This window comes from Cynocephalus volans, chromosome 8 (genome assembly GCF_027409185.1).
Source record: "Cynocephalus volans isolate mCynVol1 chromosome 8, mCynVol1.pri, whole genome shotgun sequence".
NCBI lineage: Eukaryota > Metazoa > Chordata > Mammalia > Dermoptera > Cynocephalidae > Cynocephalus > Cynocephalus volans.
In genome coordinates this window covers 16,942,126-16,967,574 of record NC_084467.1, presented here as the reverse complement: position 1 = coordinate 16,967,574, position 25,449 = coordinate 16,942,126, and the positions used below count along the sequence as shown (strand labels likewise).

Sequence of the window (25,449 nt, the reverse complement as noted above, 5' to 3'; positions counted from 1 at the left end):
GCTTTGGCCTATCCTTAGCCTGGGACTGACCTCCCGATGCTCCGCTTATTGTCTGGGTGACTTGGGGCAAGTCTTTTGGCTTTTCTGGGACCAAGCACAAAGGCAGGCAGTTGGACTTAGCTCTCCCTGGCTTCGAGAGGCAGGATGGCAGGGCACAAGAACATGAGCCCTGACATCGGATACACCTAGGTTCAAGTGCCAGCTCTGTCATTTCCCACCTGCCACCAGGCAGCCCTCCTCTTGCTGCACCCATCTCTGCATCCCAGGTAAGTACGTGCAGAGTGCTCAGCTCCTTACACAGCACACGCTTGGCAAATATTGCCTGTCATGCCCCTTTATTGCTTGAGGAACCATGAAGTGACTGTACAAACTTAGTTACCTTCCCAAGTTGTCCTCCAGTATATTTAGAGTTCTAATGGCTGTGGCCACCATTTGTTGAGCACACAGTTGGCACTGAGGCATGACACGGACAGTCATTGAGCAGCCAATAATCCTTGCAAGGTCAGGGCTGTTACAGTTTTAAGATGAGACCCCTGAGTCTCTGAGAAGTCATGGGGCTTCCCTGGGGTCACACAACTGTTTACAGGCAGAGCCAGAATCTGGGTCTGTCTGACTGGAGGGTGGATGGTCAGGGGGGCGGGGGGATACCAGGGTGAGCATGTGGCCTGTCTGTGGATTGTAGCCAGGATAGAGGGTGCCTGCAAACATCCCTGGAAGCAGAGGAGGAAGCCAGGCCTGGAGTGGTGGAGCCTGGACTTGGGAGCTGTGCATGGTTGTTCTGCAGATGAGGGGCTGACTCCTCCATGGTGGCAGGGATGATGTTCAGGGTTGAGGGGAGAAGCTATCAGACTTAGGGTAAAGAAGATCTTTCTAAGAGTCAAAACTGTCTAGATCAAGGGTTCAGATCCCCATACCCACCAGCCGCAAAAAAAAAAAAAAAAAGAAAAAACTGTCCAGAAGTAATGAGCTTCCCATCCCTTCGACCTGTGCCATCCAGTGTGGTGGTCTCCAGCCATGTTTAATTTAAATATTTAGATTTAAATAAAGTAATTCAGTTCATCAGCTGCACTAGTCACATCTCAGATGCTCCGTAGCCACATGTAGCTAGTGGGTACCGTATTGGAGTGCACAGATACAGAACATTTCCATTATCACAGAAAGTTGTGTTGGATGGGGCTGCCCTAGAGGTCTGGGAGGATGCTGTGGAAGGAATTCCTGTGTGTGTGCACGCGTGTGTGTGCATGAGCCCGTGTGTGTAGGAGAGTTGGACTAGATGGTCTGTCGTAACAGCAGCCACGATAAGAGCCAGTGTTTTTTGAACACTTCCTTTGTGCCAGTGCCCGTTTTAAGCATTATGTATTGCTTTGCTTGTTTTACCTTTCTACTAGATGAGGCAGGGCACTTTTAGCATCATTTGCCAGATAGGGAAACACATCTGGAGCACGGTGGAGCCAGGACTTGGGCTCCTGTTCTTTAGCCCTGTGTGGCTCTCTCCTACCCCCCACGCCCACCTCAGGGCTGATCTAACCCTGACAGTCCATGGATCCTTAGCAAGCAAGAAGCTCTGGGAAGTCCTGCTGCAAGGAATCCTCCTGACCTTCCTTTGACCCTGTGGTTCCCAAATGGTTCCCAGCCGTCATTCCACAGCATTGGCTTTCCCCGGAGTATGCTTTGAGAAACGCTGCTCCAAAACTTTGGGAGGAAAAAAGAACAACTTTGCTTTTGCTTAACTTCAGAGGAGAGACCAAAGTTTTCTCTAAATCACATTTCTTCGAAAACTTTCCCATCTTTCTGGTTTACCAACCCTCACAGCGGGTGTCTCAGGCAGGTGCAGACTGAGGTCCTTACCCTTCCCTTTTGCCACCCGCAGGTGTGAACGTGACGATGCCTGCACAGCCCGGCATGCCACCCCTCTCCTCCACCCAGCTGCAGATTGACACTGCCCTGCAGGAGTTCCAGCTGGTCGACCTGTCCCGCCGCTTTCTCGTCCATGAGTCTTTCTGGGCTCTGCCCGAGCAGTTCTTGGGCAACAAGGTGAGGGGCGAGGGCTGAGCCCCCCCTCCCATGCTCAGAGTCTGCTTGGACTGCGTTCGCCCTGCAGCTGGTGGGCAGCAGGGCAGACTCAGCTCTGGGGGAAAGGTGGTGTCCTGCCTCAGCACAGACCTCTGTGGGCAGTGGCTCGTTCATTCAGGTTAGCATCTCTGCCTACCACTCTTGGCTTGAGAACTCTTACTCAGCCTTTGGGAAGAGCTGGCACTCTCTCCTGCTGGGAGCCTTCCCTGACTACTCCCCAACACCTGTGCTGGGTTCAGTGACCCCCCCCCCACTCTGGCCTCTCTGGGCACCTTTTGCACAGCAAAGGTGCGTGGACTGAGCACCCCATAGGCCAAGCCTGAGACTCACGCATCTTGGTTTCCCTGTGCTCACCTCAGTGCCAGGCATACAGTGAGCATCAGGCAGACAGAATGAGGCAGGAGCTGGAAGACTATACATGGCTGTTCGTGGCAGGCACAGTGGGCATCAGGCACACCTGTGGCTGCCCTGCCCTGATCTGTCCTGTCTTGGCCAGGTGGACTCCTATGGTGGCTCCCTGCGCTACAAGGTGCGCTATGAGCTGGCACGTGGCACGTTGGAGCCAGTGCAGCGGTCAGATGTGGTCCTCGTGGGTGCTGGATATCGCCTACTCTCCCGAGGCCACACGCCAACCCAGCCCGGTACTGTGAACCAGCGCCAGGTCCAGTTCTCTGAGGTGGGTGGCACCCGAACCCTTAGTACTGTGGGTGATGGTGGATGCAGGCTGGGTAAGCACTGATGTGTGACCACCCCCACCTTCGCTCACACCCAGGAGCACTGGGTCCACGAGTCAGGCCAGCCGGTGCAGCGGGCAGAGATGCTTCAGGTGCTGCAGAACCTGGAGGCCATGCTCATCCAGACGGTGTACAACACCAAGATGGCCAGTGTGGGGCTGAGCGACATCGCCATGGATACCACTGTCACCCACACCACGAGCCATGGCCGTGCCCACAGCGTGGAGGAGTGCAGGTGCCTGCCTGCCCCAGCAGGGCTGGAGACCACAGAGACCCTGGCAAGGATAGAGGAGAAACAGCAGGGTCTCACTGTTTCTGCAGCCACCCCCTTGGTCCTGTCCCTACAGATGCCCCATTGGCTATTCTGGCTTGTCCTGTGAGAGTTGTGATGCCCACTTCACCCGGGTGCCTGGTGGACCCTACCTGGGGACCTGCTCTGGCTGCAGTTGCAATGGCCATGCCAGCTCGTGTGACCCTGTGTATGGCCACTGCCTGGTGAGTAGTGCCAGCTGGCACTTGGACACTGGAGAGGGGTAGGGGGTATGGGCAGGGTGTGACAATCCCTTGTGCCCATAAACTTAGCTTAAGACTCCAGAATGACTGCCATGGTTGCCAAACAAGCTGTCATGACCTCTGGATGCATTAACAGAGATATAGTGTCCAAACAAGGGAGGTGAAGGTCATACTCTCTTCCACCATGGTTTGACTAATTGTGGAGAGTGGGAAGGGGCCTAGATATCATACTTATTTCTTAGGAATAGTGGAGAGAGCTGGGATTGAGGAGCTGACAGAAGAGAAGGCTCAAGCCGGGCAGAACTATTATCTCCAAATCCCTGAAAAGCTGTCAGGGGTAGAAGGAACGGACTCCGGAGGGTAGAACTGGTCAGCAGGTGCAGATTGGAAGAGGGCAGCGGGTTTAGGTCAGTACAAAGCAGGCATTTGGAACCGTCTATGGGACAGGCTACCGTGTGAGGTGATGAACTCCCTGTCATCAGTGAGAGGGTGCAGCTGGATGCTCCCCTGTCTGCAGAGCTGGAGTGACTTCAGCATGATGGGGGAGGCTGAGCCAGATGGCCTCCATGGCCCGCCCGGTGCCCATCTGGCCCAGTTCTTCTCTACAGAGCCTGAGCCACTCCCCGCCCTTCCTCCAGAATTGCCAGCACAACACGGAGGGGCCGCAGTGCAACAAGTGCAAGGCTGGCTTCTTTGGGGATGCCACAAAGGCAACGGCCACTGCATGCCGGCCCTGCCCCTGCCCGTACATCGATGCCTCCCGCAGGTCAGACCCAGCTCAGGGTGGGGCAGACTGGGCGGGTGGAGTGGGCAGAGCAACAGGCTGGGGCATGCTCTGGGCACAGAGGTGGGAGACCTGGATTCAAAACCCTCCTAGGGCTGGCTGGTTAGCTCGGTTGGAGTGTGGTGTTATAACACCAAGGTCAAGGGTTTGGATCCCTGTACCACCCAGACACCAAAAATAAAGGGGGAAATGAGCCAAACCCAACCCAGTCAGTAAGTTGTGCATTGCTCCTTGACCTCTGCAGGCCTCAGTTTCCTTTTCCATGTAATGGCCCCATCTGTCTTCCTACAGTTGCTATGAGGCTATAGGTGGGCAGGGAGACAGTCATGCCTCCCAGCATCCTCCGTCCTTGTAGACAGCAGTCATTTCCCAGGGTGGGAGTGTAAGCCCTGCCCACTTGATATCCACAGATTCTCAGACACTTGCTTCCTGGACACGGATGGCCAAGCCACGTGTGATGCATGTGCCCCAGGCTACACAGGCCGCCGCTGTGAGAGGTGAGGGAGGGGGCTGGGGGAGGCAGGCTGTACTGGGTGGGGACATGGAGGTGTTGCTAACAGCCTCCTCTCTCCCCCAGCTGTGCCCCCGGATATGAGGGCAACCCCATCCAGCCAGGTGGAAAGTGCAGGCCCACCAGTGAGTACCACAGTCAACATCCCCTGTCACCTCCCTGGGCTGCCCACCAGGCCCCCTCCCTCCCTGCCCCAGCCCATGATCCTTGGGGAGCCGCCCCACTCTGTTCCTCTGTCTGCCCAGAGTGCGTCTATCCCATTCCCGCCTGCCCTGCCAATTCCCTCTTTGTGCCCTCAGACCAGGAGATCGTGCGCTGTGATGAGCGAGGCAGCACAGGCACCTCTGGGGAGGTCTGCCACTGTAAGGTATGCATGCCAACCCTGCCTACCCCAGGGCCTGGTTCCCAGCACCACAGCTGGGAGAGGGAGGAAGGAGACTCCATCCTATCCACAGCTCCTTGGCCAGTGGGCGGTGGTCTAGTGGGAGGCTGATGGGCCTGGCTGGCCAGTCTTCTGCACCATGAGAGGTGGCCTGGCATTGGGAAGGAGCACTGGTTAGGGAGTCAGGTGACCTGAGTTCAAGTCCCAGTCATCCTTTGTGCAACTGTTATATCTGCACTGTACCTTTGCTGTTACCATGCTTTGTCAGTTCTCACGTTGACACGATGGTGTAGGTATTAGCATTCTCAATTTGTGGATGAAGACGTAGAGGCTCAGAGAAGGGAAATCATTTGCATTAGAGTAGGAGAATCAAGCATCAGTAGAAAAAAGAACTGAACAGATTTTGGGGTCAGGCACTCCTGATCTTAAATCCCAGAGTGGAGGAGCAAGCTGAGTGACCTTGTGCAAGTCATTTCATATCCCTGAGCCTCAGTTTCCTCACGGGAAGGATGGAGATATCACCTACCTCTCGAGGTATTTAGGGAAGTTAAATGAGGTGGTGGGTTGAAACTAGCACAGTGCATAAAACACTGCATTAAGGGTAGCAATAATTATTTTAATCAAGTTGTTATATTTCAAATCTAAATTTATTTGCAAGCACCCTGGCAGCCAAAGAGAAAAAAGAAAGATGTTTGCATAAGTTCCCATTAACTGGGATTATGGTTCAGATGATGGTGATGCCTCATACATGTGCTCTTTTCATGGCTCCCCTGGGCCTTGGGTCCCCACCGAGACTGTGGGTGGATTCAGGCGGAAGCCCCAGGCAGCCCCTCCCGTGGGCTATCCTGCAGCTCCCAGCTCTGTGCCTGCAGAACAACGTGGTGGGACGCCTGTGCAATGAGTGTGCTGATGGCTCTTTCCACCTGAGTACCCAGAACCCCGACGGCTGCCTCAGGTGCTTCTGCATGGGTGTCAGCCGCCAGTGTACCAGCTCCTCCTGGCGCCGCGCCCAGGTAACAATGCGAGGTGGGCGGCAGGTGGGCAGGACTGCTGAGCCCAGGGCTGGATGGACCCAGCACCAGTCCCAGGCCACGGCCCCCATCCTGACCCTTTCTCCCCATCCCAGGTGCACGGGACCTCTGAGGAGCCCGACCAGTTCAGCCTGACCAACGCCGCAGGCACCCACACCACCAGTGCGGGCATCTCATCGCCCATACCCGGGGAACTGGCTTTTTCCTCCTTCCATAGCCTCCTGTCTGGACCCTACTTCTGGAGCCTCCCTGTGCGCTTCCGCGGGGACAAGGTAGGCCGGGGGTGGTAGGAAGGGAATGGGAACGCCAGACAGCAGGACCAGCACAGGCAAAGGCTTGGAAGCTGGAGTGTCATGGTGCCTGTGGAGAATAGTGAGGTACTCTGCACAGAAGAAGTGGCTGGAGCAGCGACAGTGCCCGACTATGGGGGCCCCCACTGAGTAACTGTCCACCCTGTGTTCCAGGTGACCTCTTATGGAGGAGAGCTGCGCTTCACAGTGACCCAGCGGCCCCAGCCTGGCTCCACGCCCCTGCACGGGCAGCCCCTGGTGGTACTGCAGGGCAACGGCATCGTCCTGGAGCACCACACCTCCCAGGAGCCCAGCCCCGGCCAGCCCAGCAGCTTCAGCGTGCCCTTCCGGGAGGTGAGCAGCACCATCCCCTCCTCTCAGGGGTGTACCCACCCCAGGATGTCAGCAGTTGAGCACGTGTCCTTTCCTTGGCAGCAAGCATGGCAGCGTCCTGACGGGCAGCCGGCCACAAGAGAGCACCTGCTAATGGCACTGGCGGGCATCGATACCCTCCTGATCCGGGCATCCTACACCCAGCAGCAAGCTGAGAGCAGGTGTCTGGGGCCAGGGCAGGAGCAGGAGATTATAATAGTGCTCCCTCACAGGGCTTGTCTTAGGTCAAGCTCCCTAGAAGCAGAGCCAGAGATGGGGGTTGAGGTGCACGTGATCCACGAGGATAATCTATAAGGGAAGGAGGGACGCAGGAGGGGAAGGGGCTGGACAAGGCTGCGCTGCCAGGTCAGGTCTACCTCCACCTCATCCCCCGGGGAGCCCTGGAGAGTAGATCACCTGCAGAGTCACCTAACTTTGAGGCAAAAGGGCTTTTGTACCCTGTGTCAGCCTATCATTGGTCATCCGGGGGGAACGGGGTGGTGTAACTTCTGTGGGTGAGGAAGGGTGATCCCCGGAGGAAGTTGCAGATATTAGCCATTAGCCACAGCTCTGGCAGCAGCTAGGGGATGGGTGCCCCAGTCAGGAACTTGGGCAGGGCCCCAGCAGCCTCATGGCAGGGCTGTAGGGAGGACTGATGAGATAATTGGAGCATAGGAGTCCAGGCATGCCTGGTACAGAGCAAACACTCATTCACAATGGGTCTCATCACACCCAGGGTCTCTGGCATCAGCATGGATGTGGCTGTGCCTGAAGACACCGGCCAAGACCCTGCGCTAGAAGTGGAGAAGTGTACCTGCCCGCCCGGGTACCGTGGCCCATCCTGCCAGGTGAGCCCTGGGCGCCACCCACCTGTCCAGCCGGCCCCTCCATGGTGCTCCAGACTCCTCCTCTTGTAGCTTCCCCCATCTCCCCAGGCTCACCCCAGCCCCCTAGTACCCCCTGCACAGAAGGGGCCCTGTCTAGGAAACCCCTCCCACTGCCATCTTCCTGCCGCCAGGACTGTGACACAGGCTACACACGTATGCCCAGTGGCCTCTACCTGGGCACCTGCGAACGCTGCAGCTGCCATGGCCACACCGAGGTCTGCGAGCCTGAAACAGGTGTCTGCCAGGTGAGTCCTGCCCTTCTTCTTCCGCACCACCGGGATCTGTGGCCTCCAGGGGCCCAGCCTCAACCTGCACTCTGCCCCTCCAGGGCTGCCAGCACCACACTGAGGGCCCTCAGTGTGAGCAGTGCCAGCCAGGATACTATGGGGACGCCCAGCAGGGGACGCCGCAGGACTGCCAGCCGTGCCCGTGCTATGGAGCCCCTGCTGCAGGCCAGTACGTTCAGTACCTGCCTGTACCTGCCCTTCCCTGAAACATCCGCCTCCCCCTCCCACACTCCCTTCTTCCCAGGCTCTGAGAGGCAGTGGTTAAATCCTGGCCTTACCGCTTTTTGGGTGTGTCACTTGCTGTAAGATACACTTCACTTTCAGGGCCTTGACTGCCTCCTCTGTGAAATGGGGACAGCGCGCCCACCTCAGCCCTTTTGTGTGAATTGCATGAGGTGTTGCCTGGCACACAGTGGGCAGCCAAAACACGTTAGGTTGCTCGTGCGGCCTTCCCTTGCCTTTTCTCCGGTCCTGAAGGAGGATGGGGGAGAAGCGGGAGCTGATGCCTTTCTAACTGGAAATGTGCCCCCACACTCTCAGGGCTGCCCACACTTGCTTTCTGGACACAGACGGCCACCCCACCTGTGACACCTGCTCCCCCAGCCACAGTGGGCGTCACTGTGAGAGGTGAGGCAGGTGGCGGGGAGGATGGGGGCATGCGGGAGGGGCTGCCCAGGAATCCTGGGCCCAGGTGAGGCCCTACTGACCCAGAGGAACCAGGAACTCTGGCCTTATACAGGCCCTAGGAGACAGTGGTCGGCTCTAGCCTGGCGTTCAAGACCCTCAGACATCCTGGCTCATAGTTAATCTCCAACCCCCAGCACTCCCTGCCCCAGCCAGGCCAGGGTCTTCCCACAAAACCCCTCATTCTTGCTGAAGGTCCTAGGTTCAAGGCCTGATCATGCCAACTCACTGACTTTGTGGTCCAGGGCACGTCCCTGCTCTTCTCCCACCTATTTCCCTATCTGTAAAATAGGAGAGTTAGCCTGATTGGTTTCTTCCAGCAACATGAGGTCATCGAATTCATTCCAGGGCCCCCAAGACAATCCTGGGCTCACAGCAGGCTCTCCAGGACACTGAGGTCTGTTCTCCAAACTGTTGCTTTCTCTCTCTGCAGGTGCGCCCCGGGTTACCATGGCAACCCCAGCCAGGGCCAGCCATGCCGAAGTGAGTAGAGTTGGAGAGGTTGTTCGGGTCGGGCTACCTAGTCTCCCCCAGGGTGGAGCTAGGACAGAGCTTTTGTTCCTCTTGTGACCCGGGGCAAGTGGCTTTACCTTTCTGAGCCTCAGCTTCTTCATCCGTAAAATGGGGATAGGAATAGGCCCCGCCCACCTGAGAGGGCTGTTGTGAGAATATGGTGCCCACATCAGGAATAAGCGCTCCCTCTGAGAGCTGGGTTGGGTGCTCAGAGAGGTAGGAGTGGGGATGCTTGGTGGAGGGTTTCAGGCTCCAGCTGTGGCTTCCCTCCCCCTCAGGAGATGGCCAGGTGCCAGAGCCGGTAGGCTGCGGCTGCGACACCCAGGGCAGCATCAGCAGCCAGTGTGACTCTGCTGGCCAGTGTCAGTGCAAGGTGAGTCCCAATCCCTGCCCTCCACAAAGCCCACTCTGCGCCACTGTCTGGGGCCTGGTGGGAAATCAGGCAGCGTCTGACTGCTGAGGCCTGGCCTGCAGGTGGGGGCGGGGGCTGCCCAGAACCGCAGGAAGTGGCTGGGGAGGCTGGACCCAGAGGCTGTGGGGGTGCAGGAAACCTCCCCCCACCGAGTTCCCTGCACTCATCTCTGCATCCATCCACCCCAGGCCCAGGTGGAAGGCCTCACCTGCAGCCGCTGCCGGCCCCACCACTTCCACCTGAGCAGCAGCAACCCTGACGGCTGCCTGCCCTGCTTCTGCATGGGCGTCACCCAGCAGTGCACCAGCTCTTCCTACACCCGCCACCTGGTAGGAGCCTGTACTGCCCCAGCACTGGGCGGGTCCTGCTCCCTGCCACTCCCTGGCTCCCCTTGGGGCAAGTCAGGAGCCTGGCCCCAGCAGCGTCCCCATCACCTGAGGATGTCCATCCCCAGGCCCCCATCATTCCCATCTCAGCATAGAGCCCAGCGACCCTCCCCATGCCTTCATTATTGCTCAGTTCAGCAGAGTCCAGCACCTCCCCACCCCTTCCAGTGCTTCCCATTCCCCATGATTTCTCTCCCAGTCCTGATCCCAGCATGTCCTGGTTACTTATCCTAATACCCTCCCATGCCCCATCCCCCACCAAGGTGCCCACCCCAGAGCCCGGGCTGATACCCCATCCTCCTTCGCCTGCCAGATCTCCACCCGATTTGCCCCTGGAGACTTCCAGGGCTTTGCCCTGGTGAACCCACAGCGGAACAGCCGCCTGACAGGAGGCTTCACCGTGGAGCCTGTGCTTGAGGGTGCCCAACTCTCTTTTGGCAACTTCGCTCACCTCGGCCAGGAGTCCTTCTACTGGCAGCTGCCGGAGACATACCAGGGAGACAAGGTGTGATGTTAGCGGAGGCGGCAAACCTTCCCCAAGCACCAGCTCTGAGCCAAGCCCTGCTGAGCACCGGGGTCAGTGGTGACGCAGACAAGAGTTACCTCTGAGCAGTCTTGGCTGGTGGGCAGGCGTCTGCCACTTGCTGCTGCATCGTGGTTAAGCATGTGGCTTTGTGGTCCGATAGCTGACACTTTCTGATAAAGCTCATCGCCACGGTGGCTGGGAGGATAGGACGTCGTGCCTCACACATAGCAAGTGCTCAGATGTTAGTGATTATCAACCTTCATGCAGTTATTCAACAAGCAGGTCCTGGGTGAGGCTGTTGAAACACAAGGACAAATGAGAGTTTCAGTTTCATTCATTTGCTACTCAAAATTCACTCACTACGTTGCTGGCTCTGTGCTTGGTGTTGGGCATAACAATTTTTTTTTTCTTTTGCTAACAATTCTTGTTATAGGTCATATTTATTGAGCTCTCACTGTGTGCTAGGCATTGTTCCAAGCACGTTTACGTGTCACAGATCATAACTGCATGAGCCAGGTACTGCTTCTGCCCTATTTCATAAATGAGGAAACTAAGGCAAGCGAAGTTAGGTAACTTACCTGAAGTCCCACAGCTCGTAGGTGGCAATGCTGAAATTCAAGCCCAGGTCAGAGGCCACCCTTAAAATACGAAACTAGTCAGATGAACATATCTTTGCTACTCCAGGATGTGGTCTGTTGGGAAGGTGACGGTGGTGGTGTTGTGGGGGGCAGGGTCTTAGGGTCTCAGACTCCAGGGCAGCCTTCCCAGACATGCTCCTTGAGCAGTCACAGCCACCTCCTGGTACCCATGGAAAGTGGGTGTTGGTACAGGAGTCCCCTGCTGGCTGAGGCCAGTGCTCAAGCATCCCTTTTCCTGGGACAGAGCCAGGTACCCCAGCCCTCTCCCAGGGCAGGCTGCCTTCTGGTCGCTTCCTGCTTCTTGGGCTCCTCCTCCCCTGGCCTTTCTGCTGCCCTGTCCTGCAGCTCTCAGCTCTTTCTCTGTCTCCTCTCCTGGTGTCTCCCCACGCCCCACAGAGGGAGGCATATTTTGCGCGGCTGCGCCGGGCCCACCAGGTAAGCCTTTTGGGAGTGGTGTGAGGCTGGTGTGACACAGGCATGGTGTGTCCTCGGATGCCCTGAGCTCTGCGTGGGGAGATGCCCAGTGCCCGAGGCTATGTAGGGTCTGCATGAACCCAGGCAGTGCCCAACAGCCCCCTGGGGCAGGCCACTGCTGTGCCTAAGCCCTGCCATTCCAGGGATCAGAGCCAGAAGGGGCTGCGCCTCACCTCGCTTCACCTGCTCTGTGGTCTGCTCCTGGTGCCAATGTCTGAAGTCAGAATGGTGACCAAGACTGCAGGGAAATGAACTCGATGCCAGTCCCCATAACTGGCCACTAGATACACCCTGGCACTGCTTCCCAAGCATCCACCATTAACCCCCTGTGTGCACATGCAGCCTGGAGTGGGGAGCATGCATCTTTCCCTGGTCAATGTGGGCCTTTCTGACCACCATGTCCATGGGTAGAAGACTCTGCCCATGGCTCCAGCTCTGTACCCTGGGAGGTCTGAGCTGGCCTGTGCCCTCCATCCCATCAGAACCACACATCCCTCTCAGGAGCAGTTGCGGGCAGTCGTGACAGCTGGGAGGATCCTGGGGCCCCCAGAGGGCAGGGTCCAGGCACAGCGGGCATCACAAGTAACTGAGGGCCTGATCGGAACAGGCTGTGTTTGTGCCCCGGGGAGGAGACCAGAGAGCCTAGTCCAGGCAGGAGCCCTGAACCAAGGCCTTGGCCTTCCTAGGATTTTTCCCCATGCCATTCCGGGCCCAGCCTGATGCCTAGTGCATTCCAGTGTTGCCTTTGGGGAACATTCCAGGGCCATGAATGGCTTGGGCTGTGCCCCAGGCACACATGGAGAGTCAGGCCCAAGGAGCAGCCACCTTCTACCACAAAAGCCACTGGGGTGGCCTCCAGCACTTCTGGCCTCAGCTGGACAGAGCTGTCTGCCCCCTTTTGCTGGGCACCCTCCCTATCAGTTGTGCCCATGGTCAGCTGGGCCCATCCCAGGATACCCCAGCCTGGCTCGTGGGGAGCAAGTGGGCACTGGGTACAAGGGCTTGAGTGTCATGTGTCGGCACCTCTGAACAGATGGCACAGAAGTGGGTGGGGAAGGCTAAGCCTCATGGGCGTCCTTTCTGTCTCTCTCTGCTCCTTTCCTCTGTGCTTCCTCTCCTGGTCCCCCAGGTGGACGAGGCCCAGAGACGGGTGGATGCTGAGATCTGGCAGCTCCTTTCTAGCTTTGCTGCCCACCCCCAACCCCCTCCCCGGGGGCTCCCCCGCCATCCCCAGCCTGAAGCTGCTCTGCAAGCAGCTCACTCTTCCTCCTCCTCCGCCTCCACCTCTCCATCTCTGTCCTCCCCAGCAGGCTCTCAGGTATGTGCCGAGGCAACCCGCCAAGAGCCCCCCACCCACCGTGCTTTCTAGGCTTTTCTTTTCTGAACCAGCTCCACAATTTCTTTAGACTACCTGGACTATTATTTCAAATTTTTCTTTAGGGAGCTGGCTGGTCAGCTCAGTTGGTTAGAGCATAGCCTTGTAACCTAACCCTAAGGTCAAGGGTTCAGTTCCCCATACTGGCCAGCCACCAAAAAAAAAAAATTTTTTTTCTTTAAATCAATCATATACCTACTCAATTATGCTAGTCATACATTTTTATTTTAATTAATTAATTAATTGATTGATTTGTTTATTTATTTGTTGGTTTGTTGGTTTTTATTTATTTATTTATTTATTTATTTATTTATTTAAAAAGGTGACTGGTAAAGGGATCTTAACCCTTGACTTGGTATTGTCAGCACCACGCTCTCCCAAGTGAGCTAACTGGCCATCCCTATATACGGATCGTGGCCTTGGTGTTATCAGCACCACTCTCCCGAGTGAGCCACAGGCCAGCCCCATACATTTTTAAATACACACTAAAAGAGCTACTAAATTTTTAAATGTTTACCAATGTGCCACATAAATCTTGGCATCTGCACCAGATGCCAAGGGGGACACACCAGACATGAAGAGGTACTGACTCAGACCTCACCCAGAGAGCGGCTAGGGTGTCTGGGTCCGGTGCAGAGAGGGAAGTTGTACAAAGAGCAGGGCCAGGACCTGAGCTTTCAGGTGGGGGTGGGCTTCTGTTCCTCTGCCCTGCTGTTAGGCCTCCCTCCGGGGTCTGTGTCCACCCCTCTCAGGACCACCTCTGTCCCTTGGCCCCCCACCACTCCCCTCGGCTCTCACCACCTGTCTTCTATCCTAGTTCTCTCTCTCCTACGAAGCCTTCTCTCTGCTTCCTGAAAGCCTCTATTATTGGCAGATGCCCCAAGCCTTCCTGGGGGACAAGGTAACAAGGAGTTGGGGGGTCATGGGTGTCCTAGAATCCTAAAATACAAGGAGGCCCTTTATCAAAACCTTTTGTGAAACAAATGGGTAGACTGCCACCCACGGGGGAAGGGACTGGCCTGGAGTCCCACATTCAGGTCAAAGTACAGCTGAGCTTGAACCCGGCTCTGCTCCCCGCTTCAGCTGGCCCCTGGCGGAGGAGCTGTCTTACCTAGGCTCCCTTTACTCTGTCCAGATCGTTGGCCTAGTCTGCACTCATTCATTCAAGAAGCACGAATTAGGCACTTACTGTTTGCTTTATCATGTACCGGCAAGAGAGGCCCCTGGCCTCTCAGTGCTCACTGTTAGTCTGATTATCACTCCTGTTCTCATTGACACTATTGTTATTACTATCGTTAGCACTGGCGTTGGCACTAGTACCAGTATTGATATGGCCTCCATCTTGTTCCAAAAACAATTTAGAGTGCCTCTTAAGAGTACACATAATATGTAATAAAATAACATTTGGAGAAGTAGGTAAGACGGGCAGGGCAAGGGAGAAGAGAGGGTGAGGAGAGAACTACTAAAGCCAAGGGTGGAGCTAGAAGTGAGCAGGAGTGTTTAAGCATTAGAGCGTGTTCTTGGCACTGTGCTGTGTGCACCGTTTTACACGTCCTGTGTTACTTAATCCTCATGATACCTTTCAAAGTAGATACTATTTTTATTCCCATTTCCATATGAAGAAAGTGCAGCTCGGAGAGGTTAAGAGACTTGTCTGAGGCTGTACAGCCAATACAGCTGGAATTCGGACCCAGGTCTTTCAGACTGCGGAGTCTGCCCCTTTAGTCACTGTGCTGAACCTACTTCAGCTGGCCAGAAAGTTGGTCCCAACATGGCTGTGAACTCGCTGGCATCCAAAGCAAACGGGATGAGTTGTTCCATGGTTATTTGGTTATTCTCCTGAATTCCTTACCACACCCTGAGCTGGTGGAGAACATCCCGGGACCTGTGTTGTGCGGGGCCTGCTTGTAGTCAGTCGGTGTTTGATAAATGCTCACTGACTGACTGAACACACAAATGAACAGGTGGGGTAGGACTGACGTGGTGTGGTGCTGAGCGGACCATCTGCCCTGGTGCAAAGGAGAGAAGGGAAAGTGCTGTGGGGCAGAACTGGGGCCTCGGCTGCCTGCGTGAGAGCCCCTGCAAAATGTGTAAGGACTCTTCCAGGAGTGAGCAACGGAAACCCCAAGTCTAACTGGCTTGTCCGCAACAAAGACTCTGTTGGCTCTGGCAACTACAGAGTCAGGATTTCCCGGTATCAGGAATGGCTGGATCCAGGGGCTCCTTTGGCCTTTGTCTCAATCGGCGTCATTCTCCGACGTCTCATCTGATGAGAGGAGGGAGTTTCTCTGTCCAGTAGAAAGAGCAGAAGTGCCGGGTTCACTTGGCCATCCCTGATGGGGCAGAGTGCCTGAGCAGTGGCATGTGCAGATTGGCCAGGCCTGGCTCACGTCTTCGCTGCAGAGCGGCAGGGTGGCAGGCCCTCAAACCACGTGGCCTGCATGTGGGGGAAGAGCCATTCTTTAAAGAAAACCAAGGTGTCATTTGCAGAAAAGGGGAAATGAATTCTGGGCAAACAAAAGCTACCTACTCAGAAGATGAGGGCTCCAAGGGGCACCCTCAGCTCTACCCCTGTGGCTGAGAACTTTTGAACCTTCTGCGACCTCCCCACAGTGGTCACTGTCTGCTTTATGGGAAATTCCTATAAATGAAAAAGGACTTGGAGTTTGTTTGCTGGGACTGTCAGTGGGGAATGGAGAACCCCGTAAAAGAGAGAAGAGGCTGCTCAGGGTCATCACCATCATGTGGGAGGCTGTGGAGGAACAAAGCGGTGTCCTGTTACCTAGGCAACCATAGACTGTACACCATAGTGGCTTGGGGGGGTGATTGCAGCACACGTGCAAAAAGGCCTCGAGAGGCTCCGCCCCTTACCTGTATGGTTGAGCACACACACCCCGATGAGGGCAGATTCTGCCTGTGACCACTGGGCTTGCCTCTTTGCAGGTGGCAGCTTATGGTGGGAAGCTGCGCTACACCCTCTCCTACACAGCGGGGCCACAGGGCAGCCCGCTCTCTGACCCTGACATCCAGATCACGGTGAGCACTTGGACTCCACGCCGGGCAGGCAGCAGGGAAAGATGGCAGTGGGCACCCCCTGCATTCCTGTCCTTTCAGTCCACCACTCAGTTGGCCTGGCACGGGCTTGGGGGGGCAGTGAGGCCCACACCCCCACTGTAGTGCCTGGTTGGACACTACTACCCAGGCAGGGGTCCAGCTGCTGGGAGGAGGAGGCAGTGGGGGCAGCTGACTCCTTTGAGCACATGAGCTTGGGAGAGCAGAGAGAGGAGAGGCTGGGGGTTGCAGAGAAGAGTTTGGGACTTCTAGAGGACCCCTTGTCCTCCTGAGAGCCCCTCAGTTCCCCTCCCAACCCCGGTGGTGTCTCCCCAGGGCAACAACATCATGCTGGTGGCCTCTCAGCCAGCGCTGCAGGGCCCCGAGAGGAAGACCTACGAGATCATTTTCCGAGAGGTAAGGAGCACTTGGCCACACCGTGTCTGACCCTATCCCACCCTTCACCTGGATGTGGAGTCTGGCTTTGATGCCAGTGCCAGGAAGGCAGGAGTTGGGGGTGGGGCGCTGCAGGAGCAGCACACAGAGCCCAACGCCCCTCACTGACATTTGCCATCCCCCCCACCCAGGAATTCTGGCGCCGGCCCGACGGGCAGCCGGCCACCCGTGAGCACCTCCTGATGGCACTGGCTGACCTGGATGAGCTCCTGGTCCGGGCCACATTCTCCTCAGTTCCGCTGGCAGCCAGCATCAGTGCAGTCAGCCTGGAGATCGCCCAGCCTGGGCCCTCAGACGGACCCCAGGCCCTTGAGGTGGAAGAGTGCCGCTGCCCCCCTGGCTATGTCGGCTTGTCCTGCCAGGTGAGTGTGAGGCAGCCCGGCGACCTCTGCTCAGGCACAGTGCCTTCAGCAAGCTGACTGACTGGCATTGCCATGGCCTGTGATTACTGTCACAACTACCATGACCCCCTGCACTCTGTGTTATCGTCTGCATCATTTATTCCTCCCAGCAGCCCTGAGATATGTATAATTAGCCCCTTTAACAAATTTTTTTAAAAATAGAGGCATTGAGGGACAAGTGACTTGTATAAGGCGACACAGCTAACGTGCAGCAGAAACTAATTTGAACCCAGGCCTGATTGACTTTAATCACTGGGAAGCAGCACCTCAAGCATGGGCTGCTCTCTCCAGAGGGCAAGACCCAGCTCGTGCCATCAGGGTGCCCACCAGACACAGGGGAAAAGTACTGAAACACAGATGACTCTAGCCCAAAGCAGAACATGGAAATGCCTCCAGGAGGTGACTGGCATGGAGTGGGGTGCGACTGTAGGCAGGCGGGCAGAATAAGGAGAAGCTCAGAGGAGGAACGTGCAGGGAACTAGCCTGCCATGCAGCAGGGGCACCCTGGAAAGTCAGGGAGGGCCCCACCTCATAAGGCGGGGAAGGAAGCTTCCCACAGCAGGGAAAGCCAAACCGTGAAGGGAGCCCTGTGATCGGAGCTGGGCCCAGGAAAAGTCATCCGCTGCTGGTGAAAGGGATGACTGGGGCAGGGAGAGAGAGGGAGGCGGGGAGCCCTATTTGGAAGGAAGGGCAATGAGGGAGAAACAGAGGGCTGTCACTTGCCTCTGCAGGATTTGGCCAGAGATGTGACCTCTAAGAGGGCAAGAGGTCAACTGGGCTGATGGTTCATCACCAAACCCCTGGGCCCGCAGCAGGTGCCCGGTTAACGATTGAGGAGTGAATATTGAGATGGGGGAAGGAGGAATCACTGGAGGGGGCAGGGCTGCAATGCCAAGTGGGCATCAGGGAGGTCAGGCGTGGGCACAGTAAGCCCCCCACTCAGGGGCTTCCCCGGTGGGAAACGCGCATCTCTGCAGTTTTACATCTGTGCACCTTTTCTGTGGCCACAAGAATTTTCAAATCCACATATATGAATTTCATGTTCCTTGAAGTTATCAAAGTTTAGCACATTTTGAAGGAGGAGCACTGGGGAAAGCAAAATCCTTGATGTACATTTTCTGGAGGGAAGCAGAGCAGATTTATAAACATCCCTTTGAAGTGGAAGAGAGGGCGGGCCCAGGGAGGCTTCCGAGAAGGAGCAGCGAATGGAAATTCATTGTCAAACCCAAGATTACTCATCTAGAATGTGTGGAAACATGCTTGCTTTTGCGTGTACTGCCTCTTTCGCTTTATTTAATGGATGTAAACGTAGCTGTAAGGATCTTCAGGGCTCATTACTGATCTATGTCACCTGAGCCTGCTTTTTCCATTTAGGGATTAAGTTTTCCAATAAAGACCCCTCCTACCAGAAGAACTTTCAGGAACGAAGTGCTGGGGATGGCGGGGGGGGCTTTCCCATTAGAGATGAAATTTTATTTCACTAGATTCAGAGTGGCTGCTGGAGATTCCAGGCAGGGTGAGGGCAGACACTACCGCAGCTCTGGAGTGTTGAGAGAGTGTCAGAGGCAGAGGGCTATAGAGAGGGGGTGCTGGGGTGGAGGGTGGGGCCCCGGATTTCCCCTCCAAGAGCCAGGCAGAGTCTAGAAACTGGAGGGTTGCTAGGGGGAGAGGGGTTCTGGGTCCACTGGCTCTGGATGGGATCCCGTTGGGAATGGAGACCAACCTTCCTCTCTGCCTCCCAGGACTGTGCCCCCGGCTACACCCGCACTGGGAGTGGGCTCTACCTCGGCCACTGTGAGCTGTGCGAATGCAACGGCCACTCAGACCTGTGCCATCCAGAGACCGGGGCCTGCTCGGTGAGATGCAAGCAAGACCAGGGCAGGGGACAGCTCGGCTGGGCCTGGGTGGGGAACCAGGGTTGGGTGTGCAGTAGGGAGGGGTGGGCTTAGGAAGGTAGGCCTAGATCCAGGGGCAAAGTCAAAATGCCTGGGTCAGCCAGCCAGGTCACCGAGGGACTGTGGGCATGCAATGGAGAGTGGCCAGAGCAGTGGAATAATGTCCTTCTTTGTAAAGAAAACTTTGGTTCTTATTATTTCTTATCCCCAAAGTGACACATGTTCTCTGTAGAGGAGTCAGATTACAGAGATAAACCAAAAAGAAAGTAAAAATCTCTTGTAATCCTACCACCTGGAGGAATCAGTCACCATGAGAGCTCTACTGCTCCTTTTCTAGGCAAATATTTATACACATTAATACACTTTTCATTTTACAAATAAACATAGGGCCATCATGTTTGGCAATCACCTGTTTTCACTTGCTAGTTCCAGAATGGCTATCCATATCATTGAGTATTTTTTTATACTGGGACTTTTCAGAGTGGTGCCTGTATAGCCCTACAGGGTACATGGTCAAGGGCCAGGTGGTTGACAGAGCCACATGCTAAACATGGAGCAAAGAACACACTATGTTAATACGACAAACATGGATCTCTATGGAGGCGAATATATAACGTGCACATTTTTATGTTGAAGCATGTATTTTCAAATTTATGCCCTCAAATACCCACGTATATACCTTTTCTTTCCTTTGATATTACAGGTATTTAGGTAGAAAATTGTAAGAAATACATCAACATCTTTTCTGATAGCAATTTGGATGGATGTACTTTTTAATTTTTCTAGTTCTCTATTTATGGATGTTTAGATTTATTTCCAGCATTTTGCTTTTATAATCACCACTGAGGAGATATCCTTGTAATGAAATCTTTCTGCCCTTCCATGATTATTTCCTCAAGATTAGTTCACAAACTTGGGGATCTTAACCCTTGACTTAGTGTTGCCAGCACCACGCTCACCCAGTGAGCTAACCGGCCATCCCTATATGGGATCCGAACCTATAGCCTTGGTGTTATCAGTACCACACTCTCCCGAGTGAGCCACGGGCCAGCCCTAGTTCACAAACTTGGAATGTACAGGTGAAGGGACTGTAGAACTGAAAAGCTTTTGGTAGGTTTTGCCACGTGGTTGGTCTGACATCCTTGTGCCCTGCAGCAATGCCAGCACCATGCCGCTGGGGAGTTCTGTGAGCTGTGTGCACCTGGCTACTATGGAGATGCCACGGCTGGGACACCTGAGGACTGCCAGCCCTGTGCCTGCCCACTGACCAACCCAGAGAACATGTGGGTGCCCTTGCTCACAGCCCAAGGACAGACTCCCACCAGAGGGTGGAGGACACTGCCCTGACTTTCGAGGCAGAAGTGGAAGTAGCAGGATAGGGAGTGGGCTTCTTTCTACAGGCTGACCTTTGCCTCCCCTATCCCAGGTTCTCCCGCACCTGTGAGAGCCTGGGAGCTGGTGGGTATCGCTGCACGGCCTGTGAACCCGGCTACACTGGCCAGTACTGTGAGCAGTAAGTTGCAAACAGGAGTGGTGAAAGGAAGGGGGGTAAATGATATGGTGTTGCTCAGTAAAATCTCTATCAGGATCATGTCCCTTCCCTGCCCAAAACTCTAAGAATCCACATTGCTCTTGGGATAAGCCTGAGCTCCTTAAGCAGCCTTACATGTATCAGTCTCATCCCACTTCTGACACCCAATCTACACTCTAGCTGGGCTTAACTTTTCGGATTCTCAGTGTTCAGGTCTTGCATGTGCTGTTCCCTCTGCATGGAACATTCTTCAACCCAAACCTCCCCTTCCTGGATAACTCCTGCTTAGCCTTCAAGACTCAGCATCATTCACTCGTTCGGCAAATTTTTATTGAGCATCTACTGTGTGCCATGCAGTGTGCTGAGGTGTTGGAGATAAAGTGATGAACAAAACAGACTCCGTTTCAATTTTTATGGAGTTACCACCTGTGATAGGAAACATGACAGGGAAAAAGTAATCATACAAATACATATTTATAAACCACGATCAGTTCTCTGAAAGAAAAGTACAGCCTCCTCTGAGGGAATACAACAGATCAGCAGTCCCATCCTCTGGGAGGCCTCCCTGACTCTCAGGGCTGGATAATGCCCCTCTCTGTGCCTCACAGCCTGGTACATCTCCCTCACTCATTTTCCGTAGAGTTTCCATGCTGGTTTCCCACCTAGTAAGTTCCATAAGACCAGGGACTTCATCATGTTTGCTGTTGTATTTCCTACACCTAGTGTGGTGCTTGGCATGTAATTGTTGCTTAATAAATATTTGTTGAATGATTATTTCCCTGGAGAATAAAGATCTTGCCTCCCTCATTACTCAACCTGCTGAAACTCCCTTACACTCCCTTCTCACTCACTGAGGTCCTGTGTTGGGGTCTTCCTGGCCCCCAAAGTGTTAACAGGTCTCTGAGCCTCTTCACCCACTCCAGGCAGCTGGCTGAACTTCTGGCTCCCCTAGTCCACCATGAGGCACTGGTGGTCCCTTGGGGCCTGACAAACCTGGTCCTTGTTCCTCCTTACAGGTGTGCTCCAGGTTACGTAGGAAACCCCAATGTGCGAGGGAGCCGGTGCCTGCCACAGAGTAAGTGGGACCATAGCCCAGGGTGGGGGTGATGGGCAAGGCAGGGAGCCTAAGGAGTTTGGGGTGTACTAGTTTGGGTACAAGGCTGAGGGTGGGGCACCCCAATCTTTGGAGAGCAGAGATATCTGAGATAATGCTGCACTCTGGGGGCTTCCTGCCTGAATGGCCTCTCCTGTCCCCCACCTCCAGCAGACCAAACCCCACTGATGGTCCAAATCCATCCTGCTCGGAGCATAGTGCCCCAAGGTGGTCCCCACTCCCTGCGGTGCCAGGTCAGTGGGAGCCCACCCCACTACTTCTACTGGTCCCGTGAGGATGGGCGGCCTGTGCCCAGCAGCACCCAGCAACGACATCAAGGTACCCATGGCCCTGGGCTCCTCAGCCCTTTGACCCACCCCAGGGGAGGGGAGGCACGGGACTGGATGGGAAAAGGGGTCCATCAGCACTGACGAGCTCCCATCCCCTCCCCTCCAGGCTCTGAGCTCCACTTCCCCAGTGTCCAGCCCTCGGATGCTGGGGTCTACATTTGCACCTGTCGTAACCTCCACCATGCCAATACCAGCCGGGCAGAGCTGCTGGTCACTGGTGAGTCCCTACTGCCGCCCTCCCCAAGGCTGCCTGTCATGTGCTAGGCTGTAGATGCAGAGCCAGGCAGATGGTGAACCCATCTGCTGGGAAGGGATAGTGGTTGCCCAGACATGTGGCCATGGAGATAGGGAGGGGTGATGGATTCAAGACCCACAGTAGAGGCAGAATCACAGAACTCGATTGTGCTCAGTGAGGGTGAGACCAAGGGATGATGCCCAGGGGTCTGGATTCCAGCAACTGGGTGAGTGGGGTGCCATTACTGAGATGAGGGAGGCTTCAATGAAGGTGTCTTCATTTGGGCTCCCCCAAAAGCAGAGTCTGAGACAAAGATTTGTGTGCAGGTGTTTCAGGGAGGTGAAGGGAGACAGGGAAGGGAAGGCATCCAATAAAAGATATGTAATCAAGCAGGTCCCACCATGAGCCATTGTTGCTTAATGCGACCAAGGAAACTCTGGGAGCTAGTATAAAATGTGCACTATGGAGCCACCCTGCACTGGGGTCCAGGGAGCTGGGGTACATGCATGCCAGCTCCTATTAGTTGTTGACTGAGGCCTGTTTTGGGAGCATTGATTCCCCTACACTTCTGTCCCACTGCATGGACATGACAGTGGGCTCCAGTGGCCTGAGAAAGCCCTCATGCAAAGAAATGCAGCAGCTGGCTGGGGTCAAGCAGGCAGGCACTGAAGTGACAGGGAAACGGGATGTGGGTGGGGCACCAGCAGCGTGTGCTACAAACAGGTCAGAGGGAATCACCTGTTTGGTTTGGTCTTGTTAAAGTTCAAGATTTAGGAAAATAAAGGAAGATACTTAAGTGGGGGCATCGAGCAGGCATTTGGATAAGTGAGTCTGAACTGAGGAAAGAGACCCCAGCCAGAGAAGTAAGTTTGGGAGCTGTTGGTCCAGTGATGGTGTTTAAAGCCATGGGGCAGGATGAGATCGGCCAGGGAGAGTGTGGCTGGAGAACAGGGCCCAGGACAGAGGCCCAAGGAACTTTGATTTGAGCGTGTCAATTTGAGAGTGTGCAGCCAGCGGGATAGGAGGGACTGGGGAGGGTGGTGTCAGGGAAGTCAGGAGGGGCAGAGCTTGCAGGAGAACACCAGCCTTGCCAGCTGCCGCTGGGAAGTGACATAGGCAGAGAAATAACTCTCGGAGGTCATCTTTGACCAGAGCGGTTTTCAGTGGAGAGGAGTAGAAGCCAGATGGGAGTGGGGCAAAGACTGGATGGGAAGGCAGCAAGTGCAGACAGCTCTTTCCAGGGTCTTGGCTCTGAAGGGAGGCCAAGAAATGGGTCAGTAGCTGGGAGAGCATGTTTTCAGAAATGGGAAATTCTAGAACACATTTGTCTGTGGAGCGCAAGGATCCCACAGAGAGGGAGAGAAGAGACTGATGTAGCAGGAGAGGAAGACATCCTTGGGAGGGTCCAGCTCTCAGAAGGGGCACAGGGGCAGAGGGGCAGGAGAAGGGTGGTCCCATCCTTCAGGGACCAGGGAGGAGGGAGGTGGACAGATTTGGAAGATGGGCAACTTCCTGGCTAGTAGTGTCTGTTTTCCCAACAGTGAGTTGAAGCCGGCAGCTGTGGAAGAGCAAGGTGGGAGGAGATCAGAGGAGGTGTGGAATAGTTGTTTGGGAGGCTAGCAACTCAAACCAGACGAGAAAGCCTGTAGGAGCCAAGTGTGAAGTGTTACGAACTCATTTGTGGTCTGTGATCATGAACTGGAGCCAAGTGCACTCGGGGTGTGATGTTCTCCCGCGGCATCCCACTGGCTGCTGGGCGCCTACGGGGAGAATGTGAATGATTAGGGCAGGACGACGGAGGGAGGCACCAGGAGTGGCATGGCACCTTAGCCAGACCAGGAAGGAAGTGATACCCAGAGGAGGTGATGGAGAAAGTGAACGTGGCCACAGGACAGGGTCCTAGACAGCACCCAGCTCACTGGGGGGCTTCCTGTCCCGGCAGAGGCTCCAAGCAAGCCCATCACAGTGACAGTGGAGGAGCAGCGGAGCCAGAGCGTACGCCCTGGAGCCGATGTCACCTTCATCTGCACAGCCAAGAGCAAGGTGGGCAGGGCAGGGAGTAGGGATGGGCGGAATCTGCCTTCTGGGGCCTCTGAGCCCCTCTCATGATGTCCACCCATCCCCCTCACCCTGCAGTCTCCAGCGTACACCCTGGTGTGGACCCGCCTCCACAATGGGAAACTGCCCTCCCGAGCCATGGACTTCAACGGCATCCTGACCATTCGCAGCGTACAGCCGAGTGACGCAGGCACCTACGTGTGCACTGGCTCCAACATGTTCGCCATGGACCAGGGCACAGCCACGCTGCACGTGCAGGGTACACCTCTCATCTCTATACCTGACCCTCCCACTCCCCCGCTCCCTCACCCCCCACCATGCCTACCAGGACTGGCGCACCATCTCCTCATCCAGCTGATCGTTTCTGAGCACCTACAGGGTGCCAGGTGCTGGTCTCAGCCCTGAGGAAGCAGGGGAGGGAAAGACGAACAGGATCCCAGCCCTCTAAAATTATTTGCTATAGTGGGGAGACCAGAAGCATGGAGCAAATGAATGAACAAGACCCTCACCGTGGGAATGAGTGCCAGGCTAGGAATAAACAGTGAGGAGACAGCGAGAGATGGGGCGGGAGAAGCGTGGGCTACTCTAGGTGGGGTGGTCAGGGCGGGCCTCTCTGAGGAGGTGACATCTAAACTGAGACCTGAAGAAAAAGAAGATGTTCAGCCAATTAGAGAGCTGGCAGGGCGTGTTCTTGCAGAGGGAGCAGTCCATGCGGAGGCCCCAAGGCAGGAGCACGTGGGTGTGTTTCAGGAGCAGCAAGGCCAGCGTGGCTGGAGCTGAGGGAGGAACCTGAAGGCGTGGGCAGAGAGTGCACGTGCAGTATGCGGTGCATCGGAGAAGGGGGTTTGGATTTTATTCTAAAAGCAACAGGGGGCCATGGACAGGTGGACAGGTCTTAAGTGGGGAGGTAACAAGATCCTGTTGATGTTGTAAGAGCTCCCTCTGGCTGCGAGTGGAGACAGAGAGCGCGGCAAGCAGGCTTTTTTTGTGGGTCAAGTGACACTCCCCACCCTGACCACATCTCCCTTCTCCTCCCTCATCAGCCTCAGGCACCTCATCTGCCCCTGTGGTCTCCATCCACCCGCCGCAGCTCACAGTGCAGCCTGGGCAGCCGGCGGAGTTCCGTTGCAGCGCCACGGGGAGCCCCACGCCCACCCTTGAGTGGACAGGTGAGGTTGTGGCAGGAATGACATTCAGGGCCTGGCTGTCCTGGATGTGGGGGGTCAGGGGCAGGACTCTAGGCTGTGGGGTCTACAACCCCCCAGAGGGCCAGAGCCATGCCAGTCCTGGTGGGTGCTGACCCCATGTCTCCTGTCAGGGGGCCCTGGTGGCCAGCTCCCTCAGAAGGCACAGATCCGTGGTGGCATCCTGCACCTGCCTGCCGTCGAGCCCTCGGATCAGGCCCAGTACCTGTGCCGAGCCCACAGCAGCTCTGGGCAGCACGTGGCCAGGGCCGTGCTCCATGTGCACGGTGAGGGGGATGCACAGAGGGTGGGGTCTGGGAACC

At 55.6% G+C, this 25,449-nt stretch overlaps 1 protein-coding gene across 13 annotated transcripts in view; it reads left to right on the top strand.

Annotated features, from left to right (window-relative positions):
* The window catches only part of HSPG2 (heparan sulfate proteoglycan 2), a 96,940-nt gene that overhangs the window by 44,067 nt on the left and 27,424 nt on the right, over positions 1-25,449 (top strand). For 4 of the 13 annotated variants that reach the window (XM_063105576.1, XM_063105572.1, XM_063105574.1 and 1 more), the window contains exons 15-47: positions 1,871-2,034; positions 2,570-2,749; positions 2,846-3,042; positions 3,155-3,302; positions 3,959-4,086; positions 4,515-4,601; positions 4,682-4,740; positions 4,915-4,982; positions 5,870-6,010; positions 6,124-6,300; positions 6,493-6,672; positions 6,754-6,872; positions 7,427-7,538; positions 7,709-7,822; positions 7,906-8,033; positions 8,405-8,491; positions 8,982-9,031; positions 9,340-9,434; positions 9,662-9,802; positions 10,173-10,364; positions 15,816-15,908; positions 16,260-16,340; positions 16,511-16,741; positions 18,523-18,636; positions 19,831-19,958; positions 20,102-20,188; positions 21,223-21,281; positions 21,471-21,638; positions 21,756-21,866; positions 23,827-23,927; positions 24,021-24,201; positions 24,986-25,111; positions 25,261-25,413. In XM_063105576.1, the coding sequence (XP_062961646.1) occupies positions 1,871-2,034; positions 2,570-2,749; positions 2,846-3,042; positions 3,155-3,302; positions 3,959-4,086; positions 4,515-4,601; positions 4,682-4,740; positions 4,915-4,982; positions 5,870-6,010; positions 6,124-6,300; positions 6,493-6,672; positions 6,754-6,872; positions 7,427-7,538; positions 7,709-7,822; positions 7,906-8,033; positions 8,405-8,491; positions 8,982-9,031; positions 9,340-9,434; positions 9,662-9,802; positions 10,173-10,364; positions 15,816-15,908; positions 16,260-16,340; positions 16,511-16,741; positions 18,523-18,636; positions 19,831-19,958; positions 20,102-20,188; positions 21,223-21,281; positions 21,471-21,638; positions 21,756-21,866; positions 23,827-23,927; positions 24,021-24,201; positions 24,986-25,111; positions 25,261-25,413 (4,200 nt within the window). Of the gene's footprint in view, positions 1-1,870; positions 2,035-2,569; positions 2,750-2,845; positions 3,043-3,154; positions 3,303-3,958; positions 4,087-4,514; positions 4,602-4,681; positions 4,741-4,914; positions 4,983-5,848; positions 6,011-6,123; positions 6,301-6,492; positions 6,673-6,753; positions 6,873-7,426; positions 7,539-7,708; positions 7,823-7,905; positions 8,034-8,404; positions 8,492-8,981; positions 9,032-9,339; positions 9,435-9,661; positions 9,803-10,172; positions 10,365-11,419; positions 11,459-12,626; positions 12,816-13,689; positions 13,774-15,815; positions 15,909-16,259; positions 16,341-16,510; positions 16,742-18,522; positions 18,637-19,830; positions 19,959-20,101; positions 20,189-21,222; positions 21,282-21,470; positions 21,639-21,755; positions 21,867-23,826; positions 23,928-24,020; positions 24,202-24,985; positions 25,112-25,260; positions 25,414-25,449 lie in introns of all 13 variants that reach the window. The other 9 variants (XM_063105565.1, XM_063105567.1, XM_063105564.1 and 6 more) reach the window with 6 other exon arrangements.